At 43.6% G+C, this 25,786-nt stretch overlaps 2 protein-coding genes across 2 annotated transcripts; one reads left to right on the top strand and one right to left on the bottom strand.

Annotated features, from left to right (window-relative positions):
- Positions 1-685: 685 nt before the first annotated feature.
- On the bottom strand, positions 686-8,887 carry LOC106576023 (uncharacterized). Its single transcript, XM_014152822.3, has 4 exons — positions 8,328-8,887; positions 7,131-7,358; positions 5,032-5,305; positions 686-4,760 (listed from the first exon to the last, which is right to left on the bottom strand). The coding sequence occupies exons 2-4, from the start codon at positions 7,257-7,259 to the stop codon at positions 3,049-3,051; spliced, it is 2,115 nt and encodes a 704-aa protein (XP_014008297.1). The 5' UTR covers positions 7,260-7,358; positions 8,328-8,887; the 3' UTR covers positions 686-3,048.
- Positions 8,888-16,328: 7,441 nt separating this feature from the next.
- On the top strand, positions 16,329-25,725 carry LOC106576022 (serine-threonine kinase receptor-associated protein). The gene is made up of 9 exons (XM_014152821.3): positions 16,329-16,844; positions 17,116-17,251; positions 18,679-18,760; positions 18,964-19,036; positions 19,122-19,221; positions 19,568-19,705; positions 20,003-20,139; positions 21,690-21,839; positions 25,044-25,725. Exons 1-9 carry the CDS (start codon positions 16,733-16,735, stop codon positions 25,109-25,111), a joined length of 996 nt encoding a protein of 331 aa, XP_014008296.1. The 5' UTR covers positions 16,329-16,732; the 3' UTR covers positions 25,112-25,725.
- The last annotated feature ends 61 nt before the right edge of the window (positions 25,726-25,786 follow it).

The raw sequence follows: 25,786 nt of genomic DNA, 5'->3' as shown, positions 1-25,786 counted from the left end.
CCTAAACATGCTTATTTACTCACTTCCTGCCTGTGTACCGCCCATCAACACACACACACACCCCTTACCAAACCACAGCTTTAGTTGCCCTCACACTCCCGAAAAAGCTAATGCCCCAGATGCTCTTGGTCACACACACTCAGACCCATGCCCTACAGAGGGAAAGAAAGGCTCTCTGTTGGGTCTGGGTAAAGGGGTGTGACTCTGCAGTATAGACAGCATACCCATGTGAAACTGGGAGCGGCCGTCCACCTAGCAGAGTACACAGTGGGCTGCAGCTTTCCAGGGAAATATTCTGTACGAAAGAGAAAGTATCTCAGTAGTCTTACGCCTTCCTCTTGTCATCCGATCTGAAAAAGGGAAAGACAAAAACAATATTGAGGAAGACTTATGGGAGTTTGACTGTCCAATTATTTAATCTTAGTGGCAGAAAGGAGACAGGGAACTTTGGAATCATGACCTTCAAGAACGGACAGTCAATGAAGTAATAGAATGAGGGGTTCGAGTGTAGGCTGAGGTGAGTTGATGCCCTGGAAAGCTTGTCTGTTTACGGTTCCATTAAAACCATGGTGAACTATTTCCCAGGGAAGAGAAATCATCATAAACCATACACTGAGATTCTACTCATTCATAACATGGTATAGTAAATGCCCTGCGAAGAATAACAAACTCTGGATAGGATAAGTCATGTATATTACTCTCTTTATTAGGTGACACAGATGTACATTAAACGTTGTGTACAATATGACAATGAGCAAAATCTATAAAGGCGCTGTTGTACCATTGCAGCAACTTTTGTTGACAATTTGTAAATGTTAATTGAATGTCAAATAAAGATTTTGTATGTGAGTCTTTTTGGATTCTCTCTCTGGGTCTGCAAACTACAGGTATATTTTCCAAGTGTGTGTTTGTGTGTATTAGATACTTCATGAGTTACTGTAGATGAACTACAAAACCGGAGTCTGACTTTTTTCATTAAAAAAAACTTTAAAAATGGACAAACATGTTTCACACACACACACACACACACACACACACACACACACACACACACACACACACACACACACACACACACACACACACACAGGGTTATGTACCAATATATCTGCAGTCCAGCGAGAAACAAGAGGCATCAGTTATGATGACAGTTAAATGACATATTGCAAATGCAAGTTCAGCATACAGTTCATGAACAAAAGAAGGGCAAAACAAGAAAAAATGGTCCTTGTGAGTATTTCTGGATTCTGTGGCTTCAGTGTTTGTGTTTTGGACATTGCAAGCCCTTGCCCGTCCTCACAAAGTTACGTTTTTTCCCTCGAAGTAGTAAAAGTCTACATTTCAAACCACATTTAGTGGTTTTGTGTGGGAGGTATGTCCATGGAGTAAAAATACACTTTAACCAGCGCTGTAGTTACATATCACTCCTTTCCTAGAAACTCAAGCCTGTCTTGCACTCCCTCTTTTCTGTAACTTACATTCACAAAAATGTCCTATGAGGAGATTAACACATGGGGGTCACTTCAGAACTTCCAATAATTTGATATCCTTCGAGCTGAGCATATGAGGTACATGAATGCAAACTATTTTAATTGCTGCTTAGTTTACTTGGTATGCCAATCAATTGTTAAGTTTCTAAGCTTTGCTCTTGCATGGGGGAATGTACCCCCTTCCGAGTGACCTGTCTTTAACATACCATAAGGCAGCAGTGGAAATCAATGGGTGCATAAATACTTATCAAGTAGGATATCATCAATATTTATGAGTTTGATGGTTACCGTCCTCACAGGAAATATAGATACATTCTAATAGATGAGTGTAACGTGTACGCAGGGAGTTGGGAAGCACGTACAGGGAGTGAACTTAATAAATAAACCAACATGGAACAATGCAAGCAACACAAGTAGCATATATACATTAATCAGCTAGCCAGAAACAGAGTCAATATCACCTGAGGAAGGAACCAAGGGGAGTGACAGATATAGGGGAGGTAATCAGGAAGGTGATGGAGTCCAGGTGAGTCTCATGAGGCGTAGGCACACGTAAAGATGGTGGCAGGTGTACATAATAATGAGTAAACTGGTGACATTGAGCGCCGGAGAGTGGGGAGCGGGTGTAAACGTGACAATTAGTGAGTGAAGTTAATTCAACCTTATTCTGCCAGGAAAGTCCTTCACACTATGTCCTTGTTCATGCTCTTAAAAGCTGAACGGTGAGATACATCACACTCATAATAACCCCCTGGATAACAACAACGCTGAAATCGGTAAACAAAATAACATGTTGTGAGGCTCTTTAGTTCTCAGGTGATTCACAGCCAGTTTATAATGATTCAAGTTCACTTTATCAGTACCCGCCTCAAACTGATCAGTAATCAATATAGTGTCATACAAAGTAAATGTAAATATACTGGGTATATAAATCCATCTTTGGAGAGTGAGAGCATGTAAGGATTCTCACTGGTAGCTGAGGATGTGACATCAGAAGGTGGCAAAGGTAGTAAAAAGTCTGTCTCTGCCAAATGTGCCAATGCCAAAGACATTCAGCTGTCTGCATTCCCCTTTGCACAGGTCTGTTTTTTTTGTCTGTTTTGGCCCAGAGAACAATAGAGGTACATGTATACTGTAAAGTACAATATGTCTTGATTCAGAGACAATGTAAAACACTTAGTAGGACTACAGTTAAATAGAGCACAATTTAAGAGACAGCGCTTTGATGCATATAAGTGTGTGAGTTGTTGGGTGAATGTATTTGTGGGTATGAGTGCATGTGCACGTGTATGTCTGTTTGACGAATGTGTGTGTATACATGTCCGCGTGTGTGTATCTGTAAAACGTATGTGTGCTCATTTGTCAACCAGGCCATGTGACGTGTCGGACTCGTTTGTCAGCGCTCAGAACCAGGTGTGCCGGTTTCAGCCCGGATCCTGTTTCATTCCACAGTAATGTAGGTATCCTCTCCTGCCACGCCTCACACCCTTTCAGAAAAACTCCAGAGGCCTTCGTTATGTCTGTCCACCTGGAAGCTCAATGGAGGTTTTGCAGAGAGTTAGAAAGTGTCTTTCAGCAGCCCCAGTTTCCGGAGAGCTTCTCTGCGCGACTCATCCGTCACTCCCCGTCCAGAGAACTGCACAGTGATCCCCTGGGAGCGGAAGGATGGCTTGGAGATGGACTTCGGCCGGGACTCCGGAGAAGGAGGAGATGCCCCCGCCCTGTTGGCGCTAGGGGGAGTGCTATAGCGGAAAGGTCTGGAGGCTGGAGAAGGCACTGGGGCTGAAGCTTTGCTGGGGGACCTCACTAGGGTGTGTGTGAGGATGTCAGGGGTGGTAACGGGGGAGGGGGTGGTGTGAGATGGGGTGACCATTCTGGTCTTCCCCCCGTAGCTCTTGACCTCGTAGGACATGGTTTCTCCTTTGGTTGGGATGGAGGTGGAGGTTGGTGGAGGCATCCTTTTGGCTGGGGTGGAGGTTGAGGCTGGGGAAGGCATCACTCTGGCTGGGGTTGAGGCTGGGGAAGGCATCACTCTGGCTGGGGTTGAGGCTGGGGAAGGCATCACTCTGGCTGGGGTTGAGGCTGGGGAAGGCATCACTCTGGCTGGGGTTGAGGCTGGGGAAGGCATCACTCTGGCTGGGGTGGAGGCTGGGGGAGACATCACTCTGGCTGGGGTGGAGGTGGAGACTGGGGGAGGCATCACTCTGGCTGGGGTGGAGGCTGGGGGAGGCACGGCCCTGCTCTCGATGTCTGGTTGGGTTAGGTCAGCCCTGGTTGTGGTAACAGGAGCAGGTTTCATTACCTTAGTCTTACCCCCGTAAGGGTTGAAGTCACTGTGAGAGGTCACTGGCTGGGCCTTACTGCCATGGCCACCGGTGGAGGGAGCTACAGCAGCAGCCTTAGAGGGGTTCACCACGATGGTCTTCCCGCCATAGCTGTTAAAGTCCTTGGACGAGACTTCGGGCGACGGAGAAGCAGGCTTGTTGTCATGGATACTTGCATGAGAGGTGTTGGTGTTGACTGTTGCTGGTGGCAAGGTCTTTGCCTGTCTGGCCACATCTGGTTTACTCACAGGTGTCAGTGTAGGCATAGGAACGGGTGTAGGGGTGGCAACCGGAATCGGGGCAGCAGCGGGTTTGGTGTTTGTGCTGCTGTTGTGGGTGAGGTTTCGGGTCAAGCCCAGTTTGGACAGTGCCTCCATCCGGGACTTATTTGGAGTGGGATCCCTGAAAGACACACTGTGGGTGGGAAGGTTTACCTGGGCCTCCTGCAGCCCATGGAGCTCTTCCGCCTCCACAGGGTGGGATGTCCCTGATAGGTTAGCCAGCATCTGAGACTTCCTGTCCTGGAGGTTCACACTGGCCAGCGAATGGCTGTGGTGCTGGTTGCTGCCCATTATCATGTTGATGTTGTTGGGGTAATGGGTGGGTTTGGCTGAGGTGGTCGGGTCCTGTTTGATTAGATAATCCGGGGAGGTGGGTGGTCTCTCTACGTTCTCTAAATCGAGGTTCCTACGGCAGTTGGACAGGAGGGAGGAAGAGAGGATGTTGGTGTTCCCCACACTCCCCTGGTGCTCTGCAATCTTCTGGGCGATGCGGACGGGGGTGGGGACGGAGCCTACAGGCTGGTACAGGGCGTGGCCATAGGGGGCACTGTCCTTGCCAGGGGGCGGCAGGTTGTACTCTGTAGGGAAGTTTTCCATCACCTCACGCCTCGGCTTGTTCTCAAAATGCCTCTCAGGGTTGTTCATTACCATATTCTGGGTGAAATCTGCAAAGAGAAAGAGTTTGAGAGGTAAACTCATCAGTTCTCTATACATTCTGTATCTTCAAAAGACAAGGTCAATGGCAAATCTATATCTTCACACGTATATTCACTATACAGTACAAATGTCAATGTTGAGTAATCTGTCATGCTGATGATAGTGATGAAGTCTGATCTCATTTGACTGTAGTAATTCTAATGATCCAAGGGACTGATAATCATAATCAAATGTAAACAGTACTGTTCAGGGTGGAGCAAGGAGTGAACTGTGCTGTACCTGGCATGGGGGGGTTGAATGGTGCATGTGTGGGGTGGACCAGATCAGGCTGTGCTGGGCGAACCAGGTCTATGATGTCCTTGGGGCTGGTGGGCCTATTCGAGGCTGAGAAGGGTGGTACGGGGCTGAGGCTGGGGGCGGATGCCCGGATGGGGGGTCCTGGTCCGTCAAGCTCATCTACTGCTGGGGTAGTCAGCAGGGAGTCGATAGTCTCCTCAAAGAACAGGATACAATCCTGCTCCTCCTGGCTTAAGAAATGCAGCGCCTTATCCTCCTGTAGGGGGCGACACAGGGCACAGGGCAACACAACACACGAGTTACTTGGATGGGAAGCGACCGACTACAGGGACACACTAGTAGATCATCAGAAACGTAGGTTAAAGGTGCTCTTTGGTTAAGGGGTAATTGGTAACACGAGTTGCATTAATGTGACATACAGTATCGTATAACAGTATCTCCTATACCATAATCAGGTCTAGTGTATGGAATATACTTCCTGTTGCCCAAAAAAGTTATGTAAAGGATGTAAACAAACACAGATCCTGTCGGTTTAGCCTTTCCCCTCATACTCGAAAGGACCACACGCACACTACACTGAATGTTGATCTGCCGTTTGTCTGCCGTTCGTTTGGTGTGCTGTGTTTTAGGGACCATCCGCTCGTGGACATCTGACTGCCAACATTTTTGCATGATTCTTAACTTAGAGACCCTGTGTCCCAATCCATCCATCTGCCTGCCATCTCTCGCATGTTTGTGTGTGTGTATGAGCCACGGTGAGAACACAGGGCTGCTTGTTCGTGCTCTCCCACCTCTCAACCTTCTAATCCCCCCAACCTAGCACAGAGACCTGGAGGAAGGAGCCTACACCCTCCAGCCCCTCCAACAGGGTGGCCTCACTGCCTACATGTTACATCACTACCTGTCCCTCTGTACAGAGCACATACAGCCACAGAACACCACAACACAATAGGCATAGGGTATACAATGATAGGGCTGCTTTGACGGCTGCTGCATGACCCTGACTATAGATTTTTTCCACTGCTCCCTGTGATCTGTTTCACTCAAGATAATACGCTGAATCAAAGGGCAACCTGGTTAGATTGTTTAAAACGAACCTTAATGGGTTTAGGAAAAAGGTACTAGGTCAACAGAATGCACAAATGAGCTAGAGACTAGCTCTATATACTGAAGATCCCCCCATAAAACAATGTGTCATCTAAACACACACATGTAGTCAGTAGACACACAAACCCAGGAAAGCGCACACAGACACAAATACCTGGCTGACAATGGCCCATTTTTATTGCAACAAGAAAATAAACAACGGATGCACCCATACCACCTTTCATCAACCATTACCACCACTGTCAATTAGCGACAAACCAAATATGTTTTGTTTGCCGTTTCAGGTTACGACCCTGTGCCTGTGATTACTAGGGTGAACAGGTTACCGCAGCAGGATGCCATCTCGTTGCTAGGCATCACTGTAGGGATCGAGAGATCAACCTTTACCAGAGGTAAATCTGTACCACAACACAGACCTGTTCTACTCAGCCACACACACCAGCCATACACACACACGTACGCACGCACCCATGTGCACACTCACACACACATGCGTGCACATCTGCAGGCAAACTCATTTGAAACCAAACACAAAGACCACTGACTTCTGTTGTGTGAAGCAGGACCAACTAAAACTGCATCTTAACCGGTTTCCCTCAGTCTCTGAGGTGTGTGTGTGTGTGTGTGTGTGTGTGTGTGTGTGTGTGTGTGTGTGTGTGTGGTGTGTGTGTGTCATCCCTGAGGCATGCAACAGGATGTAGTCATTAATCCTGTGTCATTTCTCAGTGACAGCATGACAGAGGGGGGCATGGAGACAGACTTTGCTGTATAAACAGATAAGTCAGGGTTTTCTTAAGTCACACAATGAAAAAGACCTGCTCTAAACCAGGAACAGGTGGGTGAATACTTCAACGCCATGCCCCCCTAATATGGGTGCGTAAAGTTTGAACAAAGGGAGAAATATTGACATTTTGATCTAAGATACCAAGAGAATAAGCCGTTAGCGGAAAGGGTTTCATATAAGTTATACTCACAAATGGTTTACTGTGGGAGTTTCTATCAGCGCCATCGTGACCCCCGTTGACCCCAAAGTAGAGGTTCGGATTGGCTTGCATTCGGACGTCCATGGTTATAGGGTCAAATGCCAGGCGACTCGTGGGCATCTCATGAAGGGTCAGGGGTTTCCGAGCAGTCCTTGGAGAGAAAGTCGAGGGAACGTGTCTGCTCTCACTCTGAATAACCTTTTAATCTCCTCAAACAGTCTGGAAACAGAGAGAAGAGGGACGGCTTTAAGGAAAGGAGGCTAGGTCAAACAATAACGTAGTAGTAGGTGTACAGTATAAGACTACTTCCCTGATAGCCTGAACAAAGGGTGTACAGTAATAGAATGAATGTAATATTACAGTGGTGTTTTTGTTTACTATAACATCAATATCATGTTGACTGTCTCAATACTCTCCGGGGAGACAGCTGGGGAGAACAGAACACTCCCACAGCTCCCCTGGGAAAATGTCTTCCTCATTCCTTCCACCCCCAAAACACTTATTCAGGGTAAATCTATTTCATGTAAATACCAAACTCTCAACCCAAAGTTTGAACTCCAAACTGACACTGACTCAACCATCTCAGCTGAAGTGAAGTATCAGTCATTTTGCAACAGGTTGTCATGTTTGGCGGGGCAACACATCCAAGTCACAGCCATAAACAAGGTCCACCTTGTTTAGTAGGTCCCTCGACTAGTGCGTCCTCATAATACAGTTATTACACCCTCTATAGCAGGTAGTTATTACAACATACCTAGTACATACAGTGAAGTTTTTTTGGCACAGCATCACTACTACAGAGCTCATAAACTGATAGACGAGTTATTCTGGATCAGGTATGTTAGAGACGAGCAAACAGGCTCCACCGGACAAGCCCTCCTTGTTTAGGACCTTCAAATACACCTACATTGGACGCTCAAAGCTGTTGATGGGTGATTTGTCAAGGTGACTGCTTTGACACATTCCATTCTCGCCATTGGTTTCGATGTAGCTTATGAGTTTATGTCATGATCAAATAAAGCCTAAAATTAAGATATTTTGCAGTGGGACACTGGGACTTCATATTCCCATTCCCAGTATTTTCATTGCAGATTTGAAATATTATACCCAATTAGTCCAAAATAGGCTTCTATAGACACATTGAATGTACTGTACTTAACTTTCTTAAACATTTAGATATGCACTTACCTTAAAAGAACCATAGGCTTCTGAGAAAAATATATCCAAATGTCCCAAAACGTCACTCTGTATACGGGGATGGAGGAACAAACTCTTCGTTTTCGTAGAACAAAAACATAAACTCGTTAGCTTTGTTCTCAGAGTTCTCTGCCCTCCAGTCTCCTCACGGTACAGGCGTACTGGCGACCTCCCCGTGCGTAATGTAGCAGGTCTCCTGTTCCAGTCAAGCGTCAAGCGCACAAGACTCCACCCAATACCGCAGCTGAGCAGTGAACTGGAGCTTTCTTTCAAGTGCTGGAGACCGCCCACTGACTACTAGAAAATGATCAAGACTGCCTTTCTCTGAGTCCCAGTTAAATACGTAGGCTATTATAGGCTTTTTCACTTAAACAATTAAGCAATCTTGGCTAATGACAGCATGGCCATCCCTTGAACTTAACGCACGCACTAACGTGTCACATCTGGAATGTTCTGCAAACCTTTTGTTTCAGACCCTATGGCTTTAATTATTATGAGCTAATATCATGCACGAGATGTAATTAACAATCCTGTTTAACCTACAAATCTCGTGTAGCAGATTTTGCCCTGCCCTGGTTGGGACCAAAACTTAACAAACCCGACTCTCTGGACTAGAGTTTCATTACAGTTTCTACTTTGGTACAAATGAGGTTGGCACCCAATTCACGCCATACCCTGGCATTGTTATTAACATTTCATTCATAGGCAGGCATGTCTGATATTTTCATGAATCATAGTTTTTTCCAGCCTTGTGAATGACATAATTATTGGAATTCCAAAGAACTGTTATCATAGCAACACCCAAATTAAAATGCAAGACAATTGGAGAATTGTTATGTAGTTTGGTTTACGTGCGAACATTGCGTTTAATTTGAGGACATTTTTTTATTTTTTTGGCCATGACCCGGTAGTCTTTGGCCGCACTTTGTGCTGCTGGCATTACACTATCCGCCACCCATAATAGAAAGATAGTTCGTCTTTGTATCTGTGGCATAGCGGCACCTGTGAATACATGGGCAGTACCATTGAGCGCTATCTCAATTTTAAAGTAACATTACTTCTTATTTTGTTTGAAAAAAGCGTAAAGCTAAAATTGGTGATTTTACGGCACCTCTAGTGCTGGAGGACCCAGTGGCGATCCGTCATTCAGGGAAGGCACAGCAGTGCCCCACCTGTTTAGCCTATATATTTATATATATTTATATTTTTTGTTTGTTTGTTGCCTGTTTTACATGTTATTTTGGCATTAATACATGTCACATATCAATTCAATCCAGCATGATTTCTGCCGCGATCAAAACAACTGGAAACTCGGAACTGGGGAATCTCGGACTTCTGTGAGTTCACGACAACGGGGAAAAAACGAACTCTGACTAGTAAAATACATTTTGAACGGTCATCCAACTCGGAATTCCAGTTCGGGAACTCGGGCCTCTTTCTAGAGCTCCGACCTGAAGATCACTGACGTCATGATTCAACTTTGTTTTTTCAGTTGTCTTGAAAGCACCATAAATCCAGAGATTGCCAGACTTTGATGACAACATTTGCCCACAAGAAGGACCGTCGCGCAACCTTCCTGTTCAAGTGAGCACAGCACAGCGATGAGTCCTAAAATGCCTTGTATGCTGCTGCATAAATGATGTAATATGCCATGGAGATATGTATACTGTAGCTAAGAAAGTAATACTAAGTGTAGTAAGGTGTTAATAGTCCATGTGCCTCACCCTAATACTTTGGTCCCTTTCCCCCTCATAATTTAGCCTAATGTTCAGACTTGGTGGTGGATGTACAAGATTTACATGCGAAAATCGCCACTGATCACTGCCCTCTAGTGGCCCCAACAAATGAATGCATTTTCTTCTAATTATTTTGGTTAGGGACTCCCAGTGGCGATTTTAGCATGGAAATCTTGGTGGGGTAAAGTAAACTTTTTTTCTTTTGGGATACATGCCAGCAAAGCCACTGCACAACACAACACTAAACAATACATTAATTGCACTATAACGGTGACAAACGGTGCACACAAACTGTTAGTGTCTACATAAAGCTGTCCCAACAGCAGAGCTTTCTTTTAAGCATAATGGAGTGAATCCTTACCACCGCTATACCTGGCTATCAGCAGAGACTTGTCTGGCAGCGAAACAGTTCATTCAGCCTCATTTACTGCCTTTTAAAAAAAACATAGCAGATATGGCTAATTTTATTAATTAATTTGATATGCGACCTGTACGCTCTCGTTGGCTGGCCCTCGCTTCATACTCGTCGCCAAACCCACTGGCTCCAGGTCATCTACAAGACCCTGCCAGGTAAAGTCCCGCCTTATCTCTGCTCGCTGGTCACCATTGCTGCACCCACCCGTAGCACGTGTTCCAGCAGGTATATCTCACTTGTCACCCCCAAAGCCAATTCCTCCTTTGGCCGCCTCTCCTTCCAGTTCTCTGCTGCCAATGACTGGAACGAACTACAAAAATCTCTGAAACTGGAAACACTTATCTCCCTCACTAGCTTTAAGCACCAGCTGTCAGAGCAGCTCACAGATCACTGCACCTGTACATAGCCCATCTATAATTTAGCCCAAACAACTACCTCTTCCCCTACTGTATTTATTTATTTTGCTCCTTTGCACCCCAGTATTTCTACTTTGCACACGCATCTACTGTCAAATCTACCATTCCAATGTTTTAATTGCTATATTGTATTTACTTTGCCACCATGGCCTTTTTTGCCTTTACCTCCCTTATCTCACCTCATTTGCTCACATTGTATATAGACTTATTTTTCTACTGTATTATTGACTGTATGTTTGTTTTATTCCATGTGTAACTCTGTTGTTGTTATATGTGTCGAACTGCTTTGCTTTATCTTGGCCAGGTCGCAGTTGTAAATGAGAACTTGTTCTCAACTTGCCTACCTGGTTAAATAAAGGTGAAATAAAAAAATGGCTGACTTGCTTAAACAAATGTGGCTTCTACTGATAATTGAGATGTACAAAGTATGGCATAAGGGAACGACGAGCAGATGAGGCAATCCGTAATTTTGATTAAGACCTTAATGAGTGAGCTAAGACGGTCGTAGTCAATAACTATTTGTTCAGCACTTTTGAAATGTACAGCGCCAGAATTCAGAACATGGGCCGTTCTTACATTTTGCCAAAATGCACCTAAAGACTCTCAGACCATTAGAAACAAGTGTCACGCCCTGACCATAGAGAGCCCTTAGTTCTATATGGTGTTTAGGTCAGAGCGTGACTAGGGGGGTGTTCTAGTCATTGTATTTCTATGTTGGTGAGTTGTATGGTTCCCAATTAGAGGCAGCTGGTAATCGTTGCCTCTAATTGGGGATCATATTTAGGTAGCCTTTTTCCCCACCTGTGTTTTGTGGGATATTGTTTTGAGTGAGTGCATGTAGCACTACGGTACTTCACGGTCATTGTTTGTTTCCTGGTTTGTTTAAGTTTCACTAAAATAAAGATGTGGAACTCCAATCATGCTGCTCCTTGGTCCGTCTCTCCTCACGGCCGTGACAAAGTTCTCTGGTCTGATGAAACCAAGATTGAACTTTGGCCTGAATGCCAAGCGTCACGTCTGGAGAAAACCTGGCACCATCCCTACGGTAAAGCATGGTGGTGGCAGTATCATGAGGTGGGGATGTTGTTCAGCAGCAGGGACTGGGAGACTAGTCAGGATCGAGGGAAAGATGAAGGGAACAAAGTACAGAGAGATCCTTGATGAAAACCTGCTCCAGAGCGCTCAGGACCTCAGGTCGGGGCGAAGGTTCACCTTCCAACAGGACAACGACCCTAAGCACACAGCCAAGACAATGCAGGAGTGGCTTTGGGACAAGTCTCTGAATGTCCTTGAGTGTCCTATGCATTAGAATAATCCACTTTGTCACATATGCATTATTTGAATCGAGCATTGACGACTAGCAGTTTTTTCCTAGAACAGATTCTTTGGGATTTTGGTAATGGTAATACCCTTTATTTACTTCCCCGAAGTCAGATAAACTTGTGGATACCATTATGTCTCTGCATGCAGTTTGAAGGAAGTTGCTAACTAGCACTAGCGTAATTGCTAGTTAGCATTGGCTCGCAAAACTACCTCTAACTTCCTTCAAACTGGACACAGATACATAATGGTATCTACTGAGTTCATCTGACTCTGGGGAAGTTGATAAAGCCTCATTGGCAAAATCCTGAAGTATCCCTCTAACAAAAAAGCTTGACACGAAGGGGCCTCACACCTTTTTAAGAAGGAGAAGAAGTCTAAAAGTAAACTATTTTTTAAATGTTCGCAAGTATGTTCCTGGTATGTTAGTTTCCCTGGCACTGTTTCCATATGCTAACGTTTTAGCATTTGTGGCAAAAATCAAATCTCAAATTTCATTTGTCACATGCGCCGAATACAACAGGGGACCGAAATTAGCATTTTTTTACTCATGTCCAAATCATCCAAAGCTATATAAATTGTATTGTGAAGCTCAATAAAATCACTTATAGATGATTTGAACATGATGCACAAACAATTATAATATCGGTCCCATGACTTAAATGGGAAAGCATGTCATACCTTGTCCTTAGACTGCTTACATTGAAGTAAACCCAATATGACATTTTGTAATTTGGGTGAATTATCCATTTAATGTCTTTGGCTGTGGGGGATGAAAAAATGATTGGCATCTGCAACAATTATTATTTGAATAATTCAATGGATGTTTTGTGCATAAAGTGATGATTAAGGTGTCTCCATGTCTATGGGAATTGTCTTCCTGGGCCGGACAATAGTTAAACTGCAATACCGAAAATGTCCTCAACATCAGCAAGAGAAAGTAGCTGATCGTGAACTACAGGAAACAGACGACCGTGCATGCCCCCATCCACATTCTTTGGAGCTACAGTGGAAAGGGTTGAGAGCTTCAAGTTCCTCGGTATCCTCATCAGTAAGGAATTAACATGGTCCACACACACCCACACAGTTGTGAAGAGGGCACAACAGCACCTCTTCCCCCTCAGGAGTCTGAAAAGATTTGGCATGGGCCCTCAGATCCTCAAAAAGTCCTACAGCTGCACCATTGAGAGCATCTTGACTGGCTGCATCAGGTCTTGGTACATCAACTGTAAGGCACCCGACTGCAAGGCTCTACAGAGGGTGATGAATACGGCCCAGTACATCACTGAGGCCAAGTTCCCTGCCATCCAGGACCTCTATACCAGGCAATATCAGAGGAAGGCCCCAAAAAATTGCCAAATCATATGTTCTCTCCACCACCACATGGCAAGCGGTACCACTGCACCAAGTCTGGAAACAACAGGACCATGAACAGCTTCTACCCCCAAGCCAATAGACTGCTAAACAAGACTGCTAAACAGCTAATCAAATGGCTACCCGGACTGCCTGTATTGACCCCTTTTTGCACAAACTCTCTTGGACACACTGGACTACCCAAACACTGACACACACACTCACACACGCACATTTTCACACTCACCACATATGCTGCGCCTACTGTCTTATCTATCCTGTTGCCTTGTCACTTTACCCCTACCTATACACTACCGGTCAAAAGTTTGAGAACACCTACTCATTCAAGAATTTTTCTTTATTTCTACTATTTTCTACATTGTAGAATTTTAGCGAAGGCATCAAAACTATGAAATAACACATATGGAATCATGTAGTAACCAAAAAAAGTGTTAAACAAATCAAAATCTATTTTATATTTGAGATCCTTTAAATAGCCACCATTTGCCTTGATGACAGCTTTGCACACTCTTGGCATTCTCTCAACCAGCTTCACCTGAAATGCTTTTCAAACAGTCTTGAAGGAGTTCCCACATATGCTGAGCACTTGTTGGCTGCTTTTCTTTCACTCTGCAGTCCGACTCATCTCAAACCATCTCAATTTGGTTGAGGTCTGGGGATTGTGGAGGCCAGGTCATCTGATGCAGCACTCCATCACTCTCCTTCTTAGTAAAATAGCCCTTACACAGCCTGGAGGTGTGTTGGGTCATTGTCCTGTTGAAAAACAATTGATAGTCCCACTAAGCCCAAACCAGATGGGATGGCGTATTGCTGCCGAATGCTTTGGTAGCCAAGATGGTTAAGTGTGCCTTGAATTCTAAATAAATCACAGACAGTCACCAGCTAAGCACCCTCACACCACCTCCTCCATGCTTACGGTGGGAAATACACATGCGGAGATAATCCGTTCACCCACACCACGTCTCACAAAGACACGGTGGTTGGAACCAAAAATCTCCAATTTGGACTCCAGACCAAAGGACAAATTTCCACCCGTCTAATGTCCATTGCTCGTGTTTCTTGGCCCAAGCAAGTCTCTTCTTCTTATTGGTGTCCTTTAGTAGTGGTTTCTTTGCAGCAATTCGACCATGGCAGTCCTCATGAGAGCCAGTTTGAGCCAGTTTCATCATAGTGCTTGATGGTTTTTGGGACTGCACTTGAAGAAACCTTAAAAGTTCTTGAAATTTTTCAGATAATTGACAATGTCCTAAAGTAATGATGGACTGTTGTTTCTCTTTGCTTATTTGAGGTTTTCTTGCCATAATATGGACTTGGTCTTTTACCAAATAGGGCTCTATCTTCTGTATACCCCCTACCTTGTCACAACACAACTGATTGGCTCAAATGCATTAAGAAGGAAAGAAATTCCACAAATTCATTTTTAAGAAGGCACACCTGTTAATTGAAATACATTCCAGGTGACTACCCCATGAAGCTGGTTGAGAGAAAGCCAAGAGTGTGTAAAGCTGTCATCAAGGCAAAGGGTGGCTATTTGAAGAATCTCAAATATAAAATATATTTTGATTTGTTTAACACTTTTTTGGTTACTACATGATTCCATATGTGTTATTTCATAGTTTTGATGTCTTCATTATTATTCTACAATGTAGAAAATAGTAAAAATAGAGCAAAACCCTTGAATGAGTAGGTGTTCTAAAACTTTTATCCGGTAGTGTACATAGCTACCTCAATTAACTGTAAGTACTACTTAAGTAGTTTTTTAGGGTATCTGTACTTTACTTTACTATTTATATTTTTGAAAACTTTTACTTTTACACCCAAATGTACTGGTTACATTTTTAATGCTTAACAGGACAAGAAAATGGTCACACACTTATCAAGAGAACATCCCTGGTCATCCTTGCCGCCTCTGATCTGGCGGACTCACTAAACACATGCTTCGTTTGTAAATGATGTCTGAGCGTTGGAGCATGCCACTGGCCATCCATAAATAATAAAAAATGATACCGTCTGGTTTGCTTAATATAAGGAATTTGAAATTATTCATATTTTTGCTTTCACTTTTGATACTTAAGTATATTTTCTCAATTACATTTACTGTTGATATTTAAAACCAAATACTTTAAAACTTTTACTCAAGTAGTATTTTACTGGGTGACTTTCACTTTTTATCGAGTAATTTTTTATTAAGGTATCTTTACTTTTACTCAAGTATAACAATTGGGTACTTTTTCCACCACTGGCGGAAAGTGTGCTTCTAGTCTAGAACCCTGGGGGCCTTAATCCTCTTTCTACCTCTACGTTTCATGTACAACCTGTGTGTGGCAAAACCATCTAAGGCAAGTCTACATGTTATTTTCAAAATCATAGAGCTCTAAGAGCTTTCTTTGCACAAATTGTACCCCTCACACTCCTGATGCTCTAGATTTACACATGTCCCCTCAAAAAGTTCTGTAAATTTTACAATATTATAATATTCAATGTAGCACGTTAAAATATGAGTCTTGATGATACTGATAAATACAGACAGGATGATCAATCATTTGGAGTCTAAATGTAATTAATCAAATATTATTCGAAAAAGTTGGTGGACACGTTTAAAATATTTGACAAAGTGCAAAATTATAGATGATTTCATTGTACCACCAATGATCCTGAGTCTTGACCATTTACTTAGATCTGGGACTTTTATTTAGAAAATACGTCAGGGTTCATGATACCGGAAGTATTTCTATATTTACAATGTTTTTTAAATACCCAAGGCCGCTAACTGCACGTTGCTAGCTATTAGCGCTATTTCCTAGCTGGGAGAGAAGCCCTTTGCCTTCACTGAAACATCAATATCTTCGCTTAATTCCTTCTCTTTTTTTCATAACATCTAGTTAACGGTGGTTGCGTTATCTTCAAACTATCTAGAATCGTTGGCTAGCTAATGTCTGTCAAGCTAACTTTGGTTCCATTGGAAGCTAACGTTAGCTATTCAGCACGAGCCAGAGTTTTAGCAATCTCATTCCATACATTAGCTAGCCAGTTGCAAGCTGTCATTTATATTCATTAACTAGCTCCATACTTTTGGTGATATTATTTAACAGTTTGTATTGTTTACTAGCTAGTCAGTCTGAAACAAAGGTGAGCATGGCAATGAGACAGACACCACTCACCTGCTCTGGCCACACAAGACCTGTGGTGGATCTAGCCTTCAGTGGAATCACCCCATATGGGTATTTTCTCATCAGTGCCTGCAAAGGTAAGATATATTTGCTAGATACAGGCCTTGTTGTAATAGATAACCATAGATCATTATTTAGAAAATATTGAATGTAAAGTAGAGGTCAACAAAGTTCCATCACACCTTTTCCTCAGGTGGGAGTCAGAATAGAGAGGGGAATTGAATAGATGCATTTTGAAAATGCTCATCAGACTATTTCACTTCTTATGTATGTGCTACAGTTGGAGGTACTGTAGTTGTCTAACCACGTGTGAATGTACTAACCACTTATGAATGTTCCTTCTTGTAGATGGCAAACCAATGTTGCGCCAGGGAGACACAGGGGACTGGATTGGAACGTTCCTGGGTCACAAGGGTGCTGTCTGGGGGGCCACTCTGAATAATGAAGCCACCAAGGCAGCCACTGCTGCTGCAGACTTCACTGCGTATGTATTTAGGCCCACAACATAGCCTGGTCATGACCATGTTATGACAACAATATAGAGAGCAATAGTAATGGTGTCTTTTTGTAATGGAGGCTAGCTCATGACTCCTTGATCATGACTCCATTACACATAGGAGTCATTGGACGAAGGCGTTTTGTTAAGAGCAGCAACGCTCAATCTGAACATTAACACGTGTCGCTTGTGGTACAGTTTTGGAAGAACAAGGACCTTAACTTTCATATCAGCAAGAAATAGTTTTCAAAATACAAAAGGTTAAATTGATACACCTTGATAGGGTTAGTGTTGCTGCACGGCCATATCCTCATGTTATAGCGCTTGCTTATGGGAAACAGATGGAAGACGAGCAGCGACCACCTGTACTAATTGGCTATCTATCATTCTCCAAACACTTGTGTGTAGATTAACTCGCCAGTTGTGGGCGCAGCTGTTGGCTGAAAACTGTAAGGAGAAGGCAGAATGCCGACTAGGGTTTGCGGGCTATAACGGAGGCTAACTTTGCCATGGCTCAATGGCCAACGCCTATGGGGAAATTAATGTTTTTAGGTGGATAAACGCCGAAAATAAGGTCTGCAGTAAACAAGGGCTTATGAGATAATTATGAAGCATTTATGTAATCCAAACAAGTAAAAAGTTAGTGACTTGTTAGCAACGGACTTATTTTGAGCACATAAGCTTTATAATTCATAAAGGTCATGGTAACTGACTGATATTATCGCATAGAACAAAACATATAAGATCTCCTAAGCCTGTGTTAACCTTATTTTTGGCGTATATCCCAAAACCCCATTATTTTCCCCCATAGGAATGGTGAACGAACCATAGGTAGAAAATGCCAACCAATTTCAGATTTTTAGGACTACAAGCTGGTGGGCTCTATAAGTCTCCCGAGTGGCCCAGTGGTCTAAGGCACTGCATCCCAGTGTTAGAGGCGTCACTACAGACACCCTGGTTCGAATCCAGGCTGTATCACAACTGGCGGTGATTGGGAGTCCCATAGCGCAGCGCACAATTGGCCCAGCGTTGTCTGGGTTTGGCCGGTGTAGGCCGTTATTGTAAATAAGAATTTGTCCTTAACTGACCTAGTTAAATAAAGGTAAAAAATAATAAGTGTTTGCTACTGCACATACAGTATAGAACCAGGCTATAATCCTATACTGTACTTCAGAACAGAATGAGTGTTAAGTCTTCCAATTCTTCAAATTGTTCAATGAGAGATCTCCAAGATTTCTGACAGTAACTTATTACTCTCCTAGCCTAGGCACTAGTCTGTCTGCTTTAGCCAACTCATTTGTCGTTTCAACAACAGAGTTGGTGAAAGCAAACGCATGTCTGGCAGGTGGTAACTAGGCTACTGTATTATTTTTCTTGGCTGACATACTGATGATGACTATCTATTTGCTCTTCAGGAAGGTGTGGGATGCCGTGACTGGAGATGAGGTCCTCACGCTGGCACACAAGCACATTGTCAAGTCAGTCAATTTCACTCAGGTACTACACTTACTTGGTACTGATATGGGTTTTACTGTATGTGTCAAATGTATGAGATTGAGGACTTAAATGCTCCCTGTCATGACAGTGTAAACCTGTTTACATGTCTTGCGTATCTTTTTTGTTCTAGGGATATTCTTATGGGACTTTCATGTATTGGATATTTGAGTCAACTTCTTCCCCCCTCTATTTCTCTCCGACAGGATAGCGGTTGTCTGTTAACAGGAGGGAATGATAAGATAATACGCATCTACGACCTCAACAAACCGGAAGCAGGTTCGTACCAATGCAAGCCCTCGTTTAATTGTTTGCGTCAACGTTTGGTTGTGTTTAGATATGGATTGTGTTTTGTTTCCCTCAGAACCGCAAGAGATTACAGGGCACACGTCTGCCATAAAGAAAGCCCTGTGGTGTAACAACGACACACAGATCCTCTCTGCCGCTGATGACAAAACCGTACGGTCAGTGCTCTTTGATCTACCTGGTTCTACATTTGTCATGGATATTATTATGATGCCAAAAGGCTGATAGCATGACCACACACCTTATATACTATTGAGAACATTTGGAAGCATTTGCAGTCATTTTCCTTTGCAGCAAAAAGTCTCTGCCCACTATGAACACAGGAGGGCAGTGTGTGATTATCAACATTGAAAGGTCATTAACATACTATGGTCATACGAGTCTGGCCGTCACTCTTGCTTCGATTTTTGCTGTCATTTCTTGATGACTTTTCAATCAAGAAGGTACTGTATCTATTGATCTAAAATGGGTATTGCTATATACACACTCTGTTCCCTTGTGTAGACTGTGGGACAGGAATTCCACTGAGGTTGTGAAGCAGCTCTCCTTCGACATGTCAGTCAGCAGCATGGAGTACATCCCTGACGGAGAGGTTTTGGTCATCACCTATGGAAAGACCATTGCATTCTACAATGCCCTCAGGTACAATACAGAAAACCCAGGCATTGCCCTCAGGCATAGCTCGAGGTAGACATTGCCACTAACCACAGATCTAGGATAAGATTTTCCTACCTCCAAACCTAGCCTAAACCATTAGGGGACTGATAAAATATCTGACCCTGTATCATTGGTTAGGGACTACCTCTACCTAATCCTCAGGGGCAGTCATAGCATACAGTATATGACATCCATTATAATTTGATTTCTCTCATATTTGATTGTGATGGCTAGTGCTAAAGCTGTGTGTGTTTCCTTACTCTGACGTGTGTTTCTCCCTAGCCTTGACATGATCAAGACTGTGGATGCCCCTGCCTCCATTCACTCTGCCTCGCTGCATCCAGATAAGGACTTCTTTGTTGCCGGGGGAGACGACTTCAAGCTCTACAAATTTGACTATGGCACCGAGGAGGAGTTGGGTAAGCAGCAGCTTACACTACAAAACAACTTCACAAGGAGTCATATAAAATCACACCAATTTGCAGTGCATTCGGAAAGTATTCAGACCTCTTGACTTTTTCCACATTTTGTTACGTTACAGCCACATTCTAAAATTCATTCAATTGTTTTCCCTCATCAATCTACACAACAGCCCATAATGACAAAGCAAAAACAGGTTTTTATACATTTTTGCACATTTATCAATAAATAAAAAAACACGTAAATATCACATTTACATAAGTATACCCTTCACTCAACACTTTGTTGAAGCACCTTTGGCAGCGATTACAGCCTCAAGTTTTCTTGGGTATGAAGCTACAAGTTTGGCACACCTGTATTTGGGGAGTTTCTCCCATTTCTTCTCTGCAGATCCTCTCAATCTCTCAGGTTGGATGGGGAGCGTTGCGGCACAGTTCAAGTCTGGGCTCTGGCTGGGCCACTCAAGGACATTGAGACTTGTCCCGAAGCCACTCCTGCGTTGTTTTGGCTGTGTGCTTAAGGTCGTTGTCCTGTTGGAAGGTGAACCTTCGCCCCAGTATGATGTCCTGATCGCTCTGGAGCAGGTTTTTAATCAAGAATCTCTCTTTACTTTGCTCCGTTCAACTTTCCCTCGATCTTGACTAGTCTCCCAGTCCCTGCAGCTGAAAAACATCCCCACAGCATGATGCTGTCACCACCATGCTTCACCGTAGGGATGGTGTCAGGTTTCCTACAGACGTGACGCTTGGCATTCAGGCCAAAGAGTTCAATCTTGGCTTCATCAGACCAGAGGATCTTGTTTCTCATGGTCTGAGAGTCTTTAGGTGACTTTTGGCAAACTCCAAGCGGGCTGCCATGTGCCTTTTACTGAGCAGTGGCTTCCGTCTGGCCACTTTACCATAAAGGCCTGATTGGTACAGTGCTGCAGAGATGGTTGTCCTTCTGGAAGGTTCTACGATCTCCACAGAGGAACTCTGGAGCTCTGTCAGAGTGACCATCGGGTTCTTTGTCGTCTCCCTGACCAAGGCCCTTCTCTCCCGATTGCTCAGTTTGGCCGGGCGGCCAGCTCTAGGAAGAGTGTTGGTGGTTCCAAACTTCTTCCATTTAAGAGTGATAGAGGCCATTGTATTCTTGGGGACCTTCAATGCTGCAGATTTTTTTTGTTACCCTTTCCCAGGTCTGTGCCTCGACACAATCCTATTTTAAGTAAATAATGTATTTCTGTTTTATTTTTAATACATTTGCAAAATTTTCTAAAAATCTATTTATGCTTTATCATTGTGAGGTAATGTGTGTAGATTGATGAGAAAAAAGTAATACATTTTAGAATAAGGCTGTAATGTAACAATGTGGAAAAAGTCAACAGGTCTGAATACTTTCCAAATGCGCTGTATATAAGAGAATGCTCACTCAATCCTAACCAACTCGCTGACATTGACCGCATACTGTTGGACAATAGTGGCTGCCTCACATGTATGCCTTTATAACCTGTGTGTGGACATGGTTAGGGTCATGTTTAACACTGCTGTGGCTCTCTTCACTCCTGTAGAGTCGTACAAGGGCCACTTTGGGCCAGTACACTGCGTGCGGTTCAGTCCAGACGGGGAGCTGTATGCCAGTGGCTCTGAGGATGGTACACTCCGGCTGTGGCAGACTGCGGTCGGCAAAACCTATGGCCTGTGGAAGTGTGTCCTTCCTGGTGAGTTTTGATGCTTTATTCCAAATTAATAGGGATTCCTAGAAACTTTAGTATCTGAAATGACTGGGTAGGTATAAGTAATATGGCATGGTATTGGCCATGTGATGAGCGGTGCCTGGTTTCCTCCAGACGTGACAATTGGCATTCAGGCCTTAGAGTTCAATCTTGCTTTCATCAGTCTGAGAGTCCTTTAGGTGCCTTTTCACAAACTCCAAGTGGGCTGTCGTGCCTTTTACTGAGAAGTGGCTTCTGTCTGGCCACTCTACCATAAAGGCCTGATTTGGTGGCGTGCTGCAGAGATGGTTGTCCTTCTGGAAGGTTCTCCCATCTCCACAGAGGAACTCTGGAGCTCTGTCAGAGTGACCATTGGGTTCTTGGTCGCCTCCCTAACTAAGATCCTTCTCCCCTGATTGCTCAGTTTGGCCGGGCGACCAACTCTAGGAAGAGTCTTGGTGGTTCCAAACTTCCATTTAAGAATGATGCAGGCCACTGCGTTCTTGGGGACCTTCAATGCTGCAGAAATGTTTTGGTACCCTTCCCCAGATCTGTGCCTTGACACAATCCTGTCTTGGAGCTCTACGGTCAATCCTTTGACCTCATTGCTTGGTTTTTACTCTCACATGCACTGTCAACTGTGGGATCTTATATGGACAGGTGTGCCTTTCCAAATTATGTCCAATCAATAGAATTTACCACAGGTGGACTCCAAAGTTTTTGGGGCGGCAGGGTAGCCTAGTGGTTAGAGCGTTGGACTAGTAACAGAAAGGTTGGAAGTTCGAATCCCAGAGCTGACAAGTTACAAATCTGTTGTTCTGCCCCTGAACAGGCAGTTAACCCACTGTTCCTAGACCGTCATTGAAATAAGAATTTGTTCTTAACTGACTTGCCTAGTTAAATAAAGGTTAAAAACAAAAAAATCAGGTTGGAGAAACATCAAGGATTATTATTTTTTAATTTTTTTTAATTTCACCTTTATTTAACCAGGTAGGCCAGTTGAGAACAAGTTCTCATTTACAACTGCGACCTGGCCAAGATAAAGCAAAGCAGTGCGACAAATGGGATAAACAAAAGTACAGTCAATAACACAATAGAAAAATCTATATACAGTGTGTGCAAATGGAGTAAGGAGGTAAGGCAATAAATAGGCCATAGTAGCAAAGTAATTACAATTTATCAAATTAACACTGGAGTGATGATGAGGCGCAAGTAGAAATACTGGTGTACAAAAAAGGTAAATAAAAACAATATGGGGATGAGGTAGGTAGTTGGATGGGCTATTTACAGATGGGCTGTGTATAGCTGCAGCGATCGGTGAGCTGCTCAGATAGCTGATGCTTAAAGTTAGTGAGGGAGATGTAAGACTCCATCTTCAGCGATTTTTGCAATTCGTTCCAGTCACTGGCAGCAGAGAACTGGAAGGAAAGGCGGCCAAAGAAGGTGTTGGCTTTGGGGATGACCAGTGAGATATACCTGCTGGAGCGCATGCTACGGGTGGGTGTTGTTATGGTGACCAGTGAGCTGAGATAAGGCGGAGCTTTACCTAGCAAAGAATTATAGATGACCTGGAGCCAGTGGGTCTGGTGACGAATATGTAGCGAGGGCCAGCCGACGAGCGCATACAGGTCGCAGTGGTGGGTGGTATATCGGGCTTTGGTGACAAAACGGATGGCACTGTGATAGACTGCATCCAGTTTGCTGAGTATCAATGGAAACAGGATGCACCTGAGCTCAATTTCGAGCCTCATAGCAAAGGGTCTGAATACTTATGTAAATATGGTATTTCTGTTAGTTTTCGCTTTGTCATTATGGGATATTGTGTGTAGGTTGATGACTAAATGTTTTAAAACCCTCCAGACGAGATTCAATGCCATACAACTCTCCTTCCGTGGCCTCCAACTGCTCCTAAATACAAGTAAAACTAAATGCATGCTCTTCAAACGATCGCTGCATACACCTGCCCGCCTGTCCAGCATCACTACTCTGGACGGTTCTGACTTAGAATATGTGGACAACTACAAATACTTAGGTGTCTGGTTAGACTGTAAACTCTCCTTCCAGACTCACATCAAACATCTCCAATCCAAAGTTAAATCTAGAATTGGCTTCCTATTTCGCAACAAAGCATCCTTCACTCATGCTGCCAAACATACCCTCGTAAAACTGACCATCCTACCGATCCTCGACTTCGGCGATGTCATTTACAAAATAGCCTCCAATACCCTACTCAACAAACTGGATGCAGTCTATCACAGTGCCATCCGTTTTGTCACCAAAGCCCCATATACTACTAACCACTGCGACCTGTACGCTCTCGTTGGCTGGCCTTCGCTTCATAATCGTCGCCAAACCCACTGGCTCCAGGTCATCTACAAGACCCTGCTAGGTAAAGTCCCCCCTTATCTCCGCTCACCGGTCACCATAGCAGCACCCACCTGTAGCACGCGCTCCAGCAGGTGTATCTCTCTGGTCACCCCCAAAGCCAATTCCTCCTTTGACCGTCTCTCCTTCCAGTTCTCTGCTGCCAATGACTGGAACGAACTACTAAAATCTCTGAAACTGGAAACACTTATCTCCCTCACTAGCTTTAAGCACCAGCTGTCAGAGCAGCTCACAGATCACTGCACCTGTACATAGCCCATCTATAATTTAGCCCAACTACCTCTTCCCCTACTGTATTTATTTATTTTGCTCCTTTGCACCCCAGTATTTATTTCTACTTTGCACTTTCTTCTACTACAAATCTACCATTCCAGTGTTTTAATTGCTATATTGTATTTACTTTGCCACCATGGCCTTTTTTGCCTTTACCTCCCTTATCTCACCTCTTTTGCTCACATTGTATATAGACTTATTTTTCTACTGTATTATTGACTGTATGTTTGTTTTACTCCATGTGTAACTCTGTGTTGTTGTATGTTGTCGAACTGCTTTGCTTTATCTTGGCCAGGTCGCAATTGTAAATGACAACTTGTTCTCAACTTGCCTACCTGGTTAAATAAAGGTGAAATAAAATAAAAAAAATACATTTTAGAATAAGGTTGTAACATAACAAAATGTGGAAAAACTCAAGGGGTCTGAATACTTATCGGAAGGAGTACTGACTTCGTTAAGATGCTTGAAAACGAAATGGAATGATCCATGAATCTGTCACACTAATAGCTAGAGGCAAATGTCATTGAGTTGTCATGTAATTTGACTCAACAGAGGAGCTGGTGTCTGAGAACTCTGACACAATATACTGCACTCCTGCTGCTCCTGAGATCAAGGCCTGAGACTGAGGAGGAGATTAAAGAAAGGAGAGCAGAAGGAGGTGAAGAGAAGAGCAGGGTGTTCCAGTCTCTTCAGAACAACAAGCCCCAGCAAGGACCTGAGCCCCTCTTCACCGGAAACTGATCTGGAGTTGAGCTCCCGATTTACACACGTGTTCAGGCAGACCCAACACACAAATGTACACACACAAAATGGGTTCTAGTGGTAATTAGAACACACACACACACACAGAGAGAGAGAGATTGGGCTCCAGAGAAAAGTAGTAGACCTGTGAGCATCAAGCTCATCGCTGCCTGCTTTCTCTCTGATCACCTCAGTCTGTCCCCCCTGATCTGTCTGTCTGTTCAACACTGTGACCCCATGAGCAATTTTTATTTAAAATGTATTGAATTTAGGGGCAATTTGGTTCTCTGTGATTTTTCATTTTCCAATAAGGGAATACACACATAGTTACACGGGGGAGGGAAACTGATGCTATCTTTGAGAAATTATGTTAATTTTCTCAATGGAATTATCTTAAATTCAGTAAAAGTGGTATTTTGTCCATACTTGTACCCTAAACTAGTATATGGGGAAATGTTCTCAAACAGGTGAGAGAATAAAATTACTTAAGTTGTTTGCTTTGTATTTTTGTCCTTGGTTGCAACTTTGCAGTTATGTAATTTAAATAAAGAGAC

This window comes from Salmo salar, chromosome 17, assembly GCF_965601325.2.
Source record: "Salmo salar chromosome 17, fSalSal1, whole genome shotgun sequence".
NCBI lineage: Eukaryota > Metazoa > Chordata > Actinopteri > Salmoniformes > Salmonidae > Salmo > Salmo salar.
Note: the sequence above shows the minus strand (reverse complement) of the source record. Positions and strands in the feature narration are given on the sequence as shown.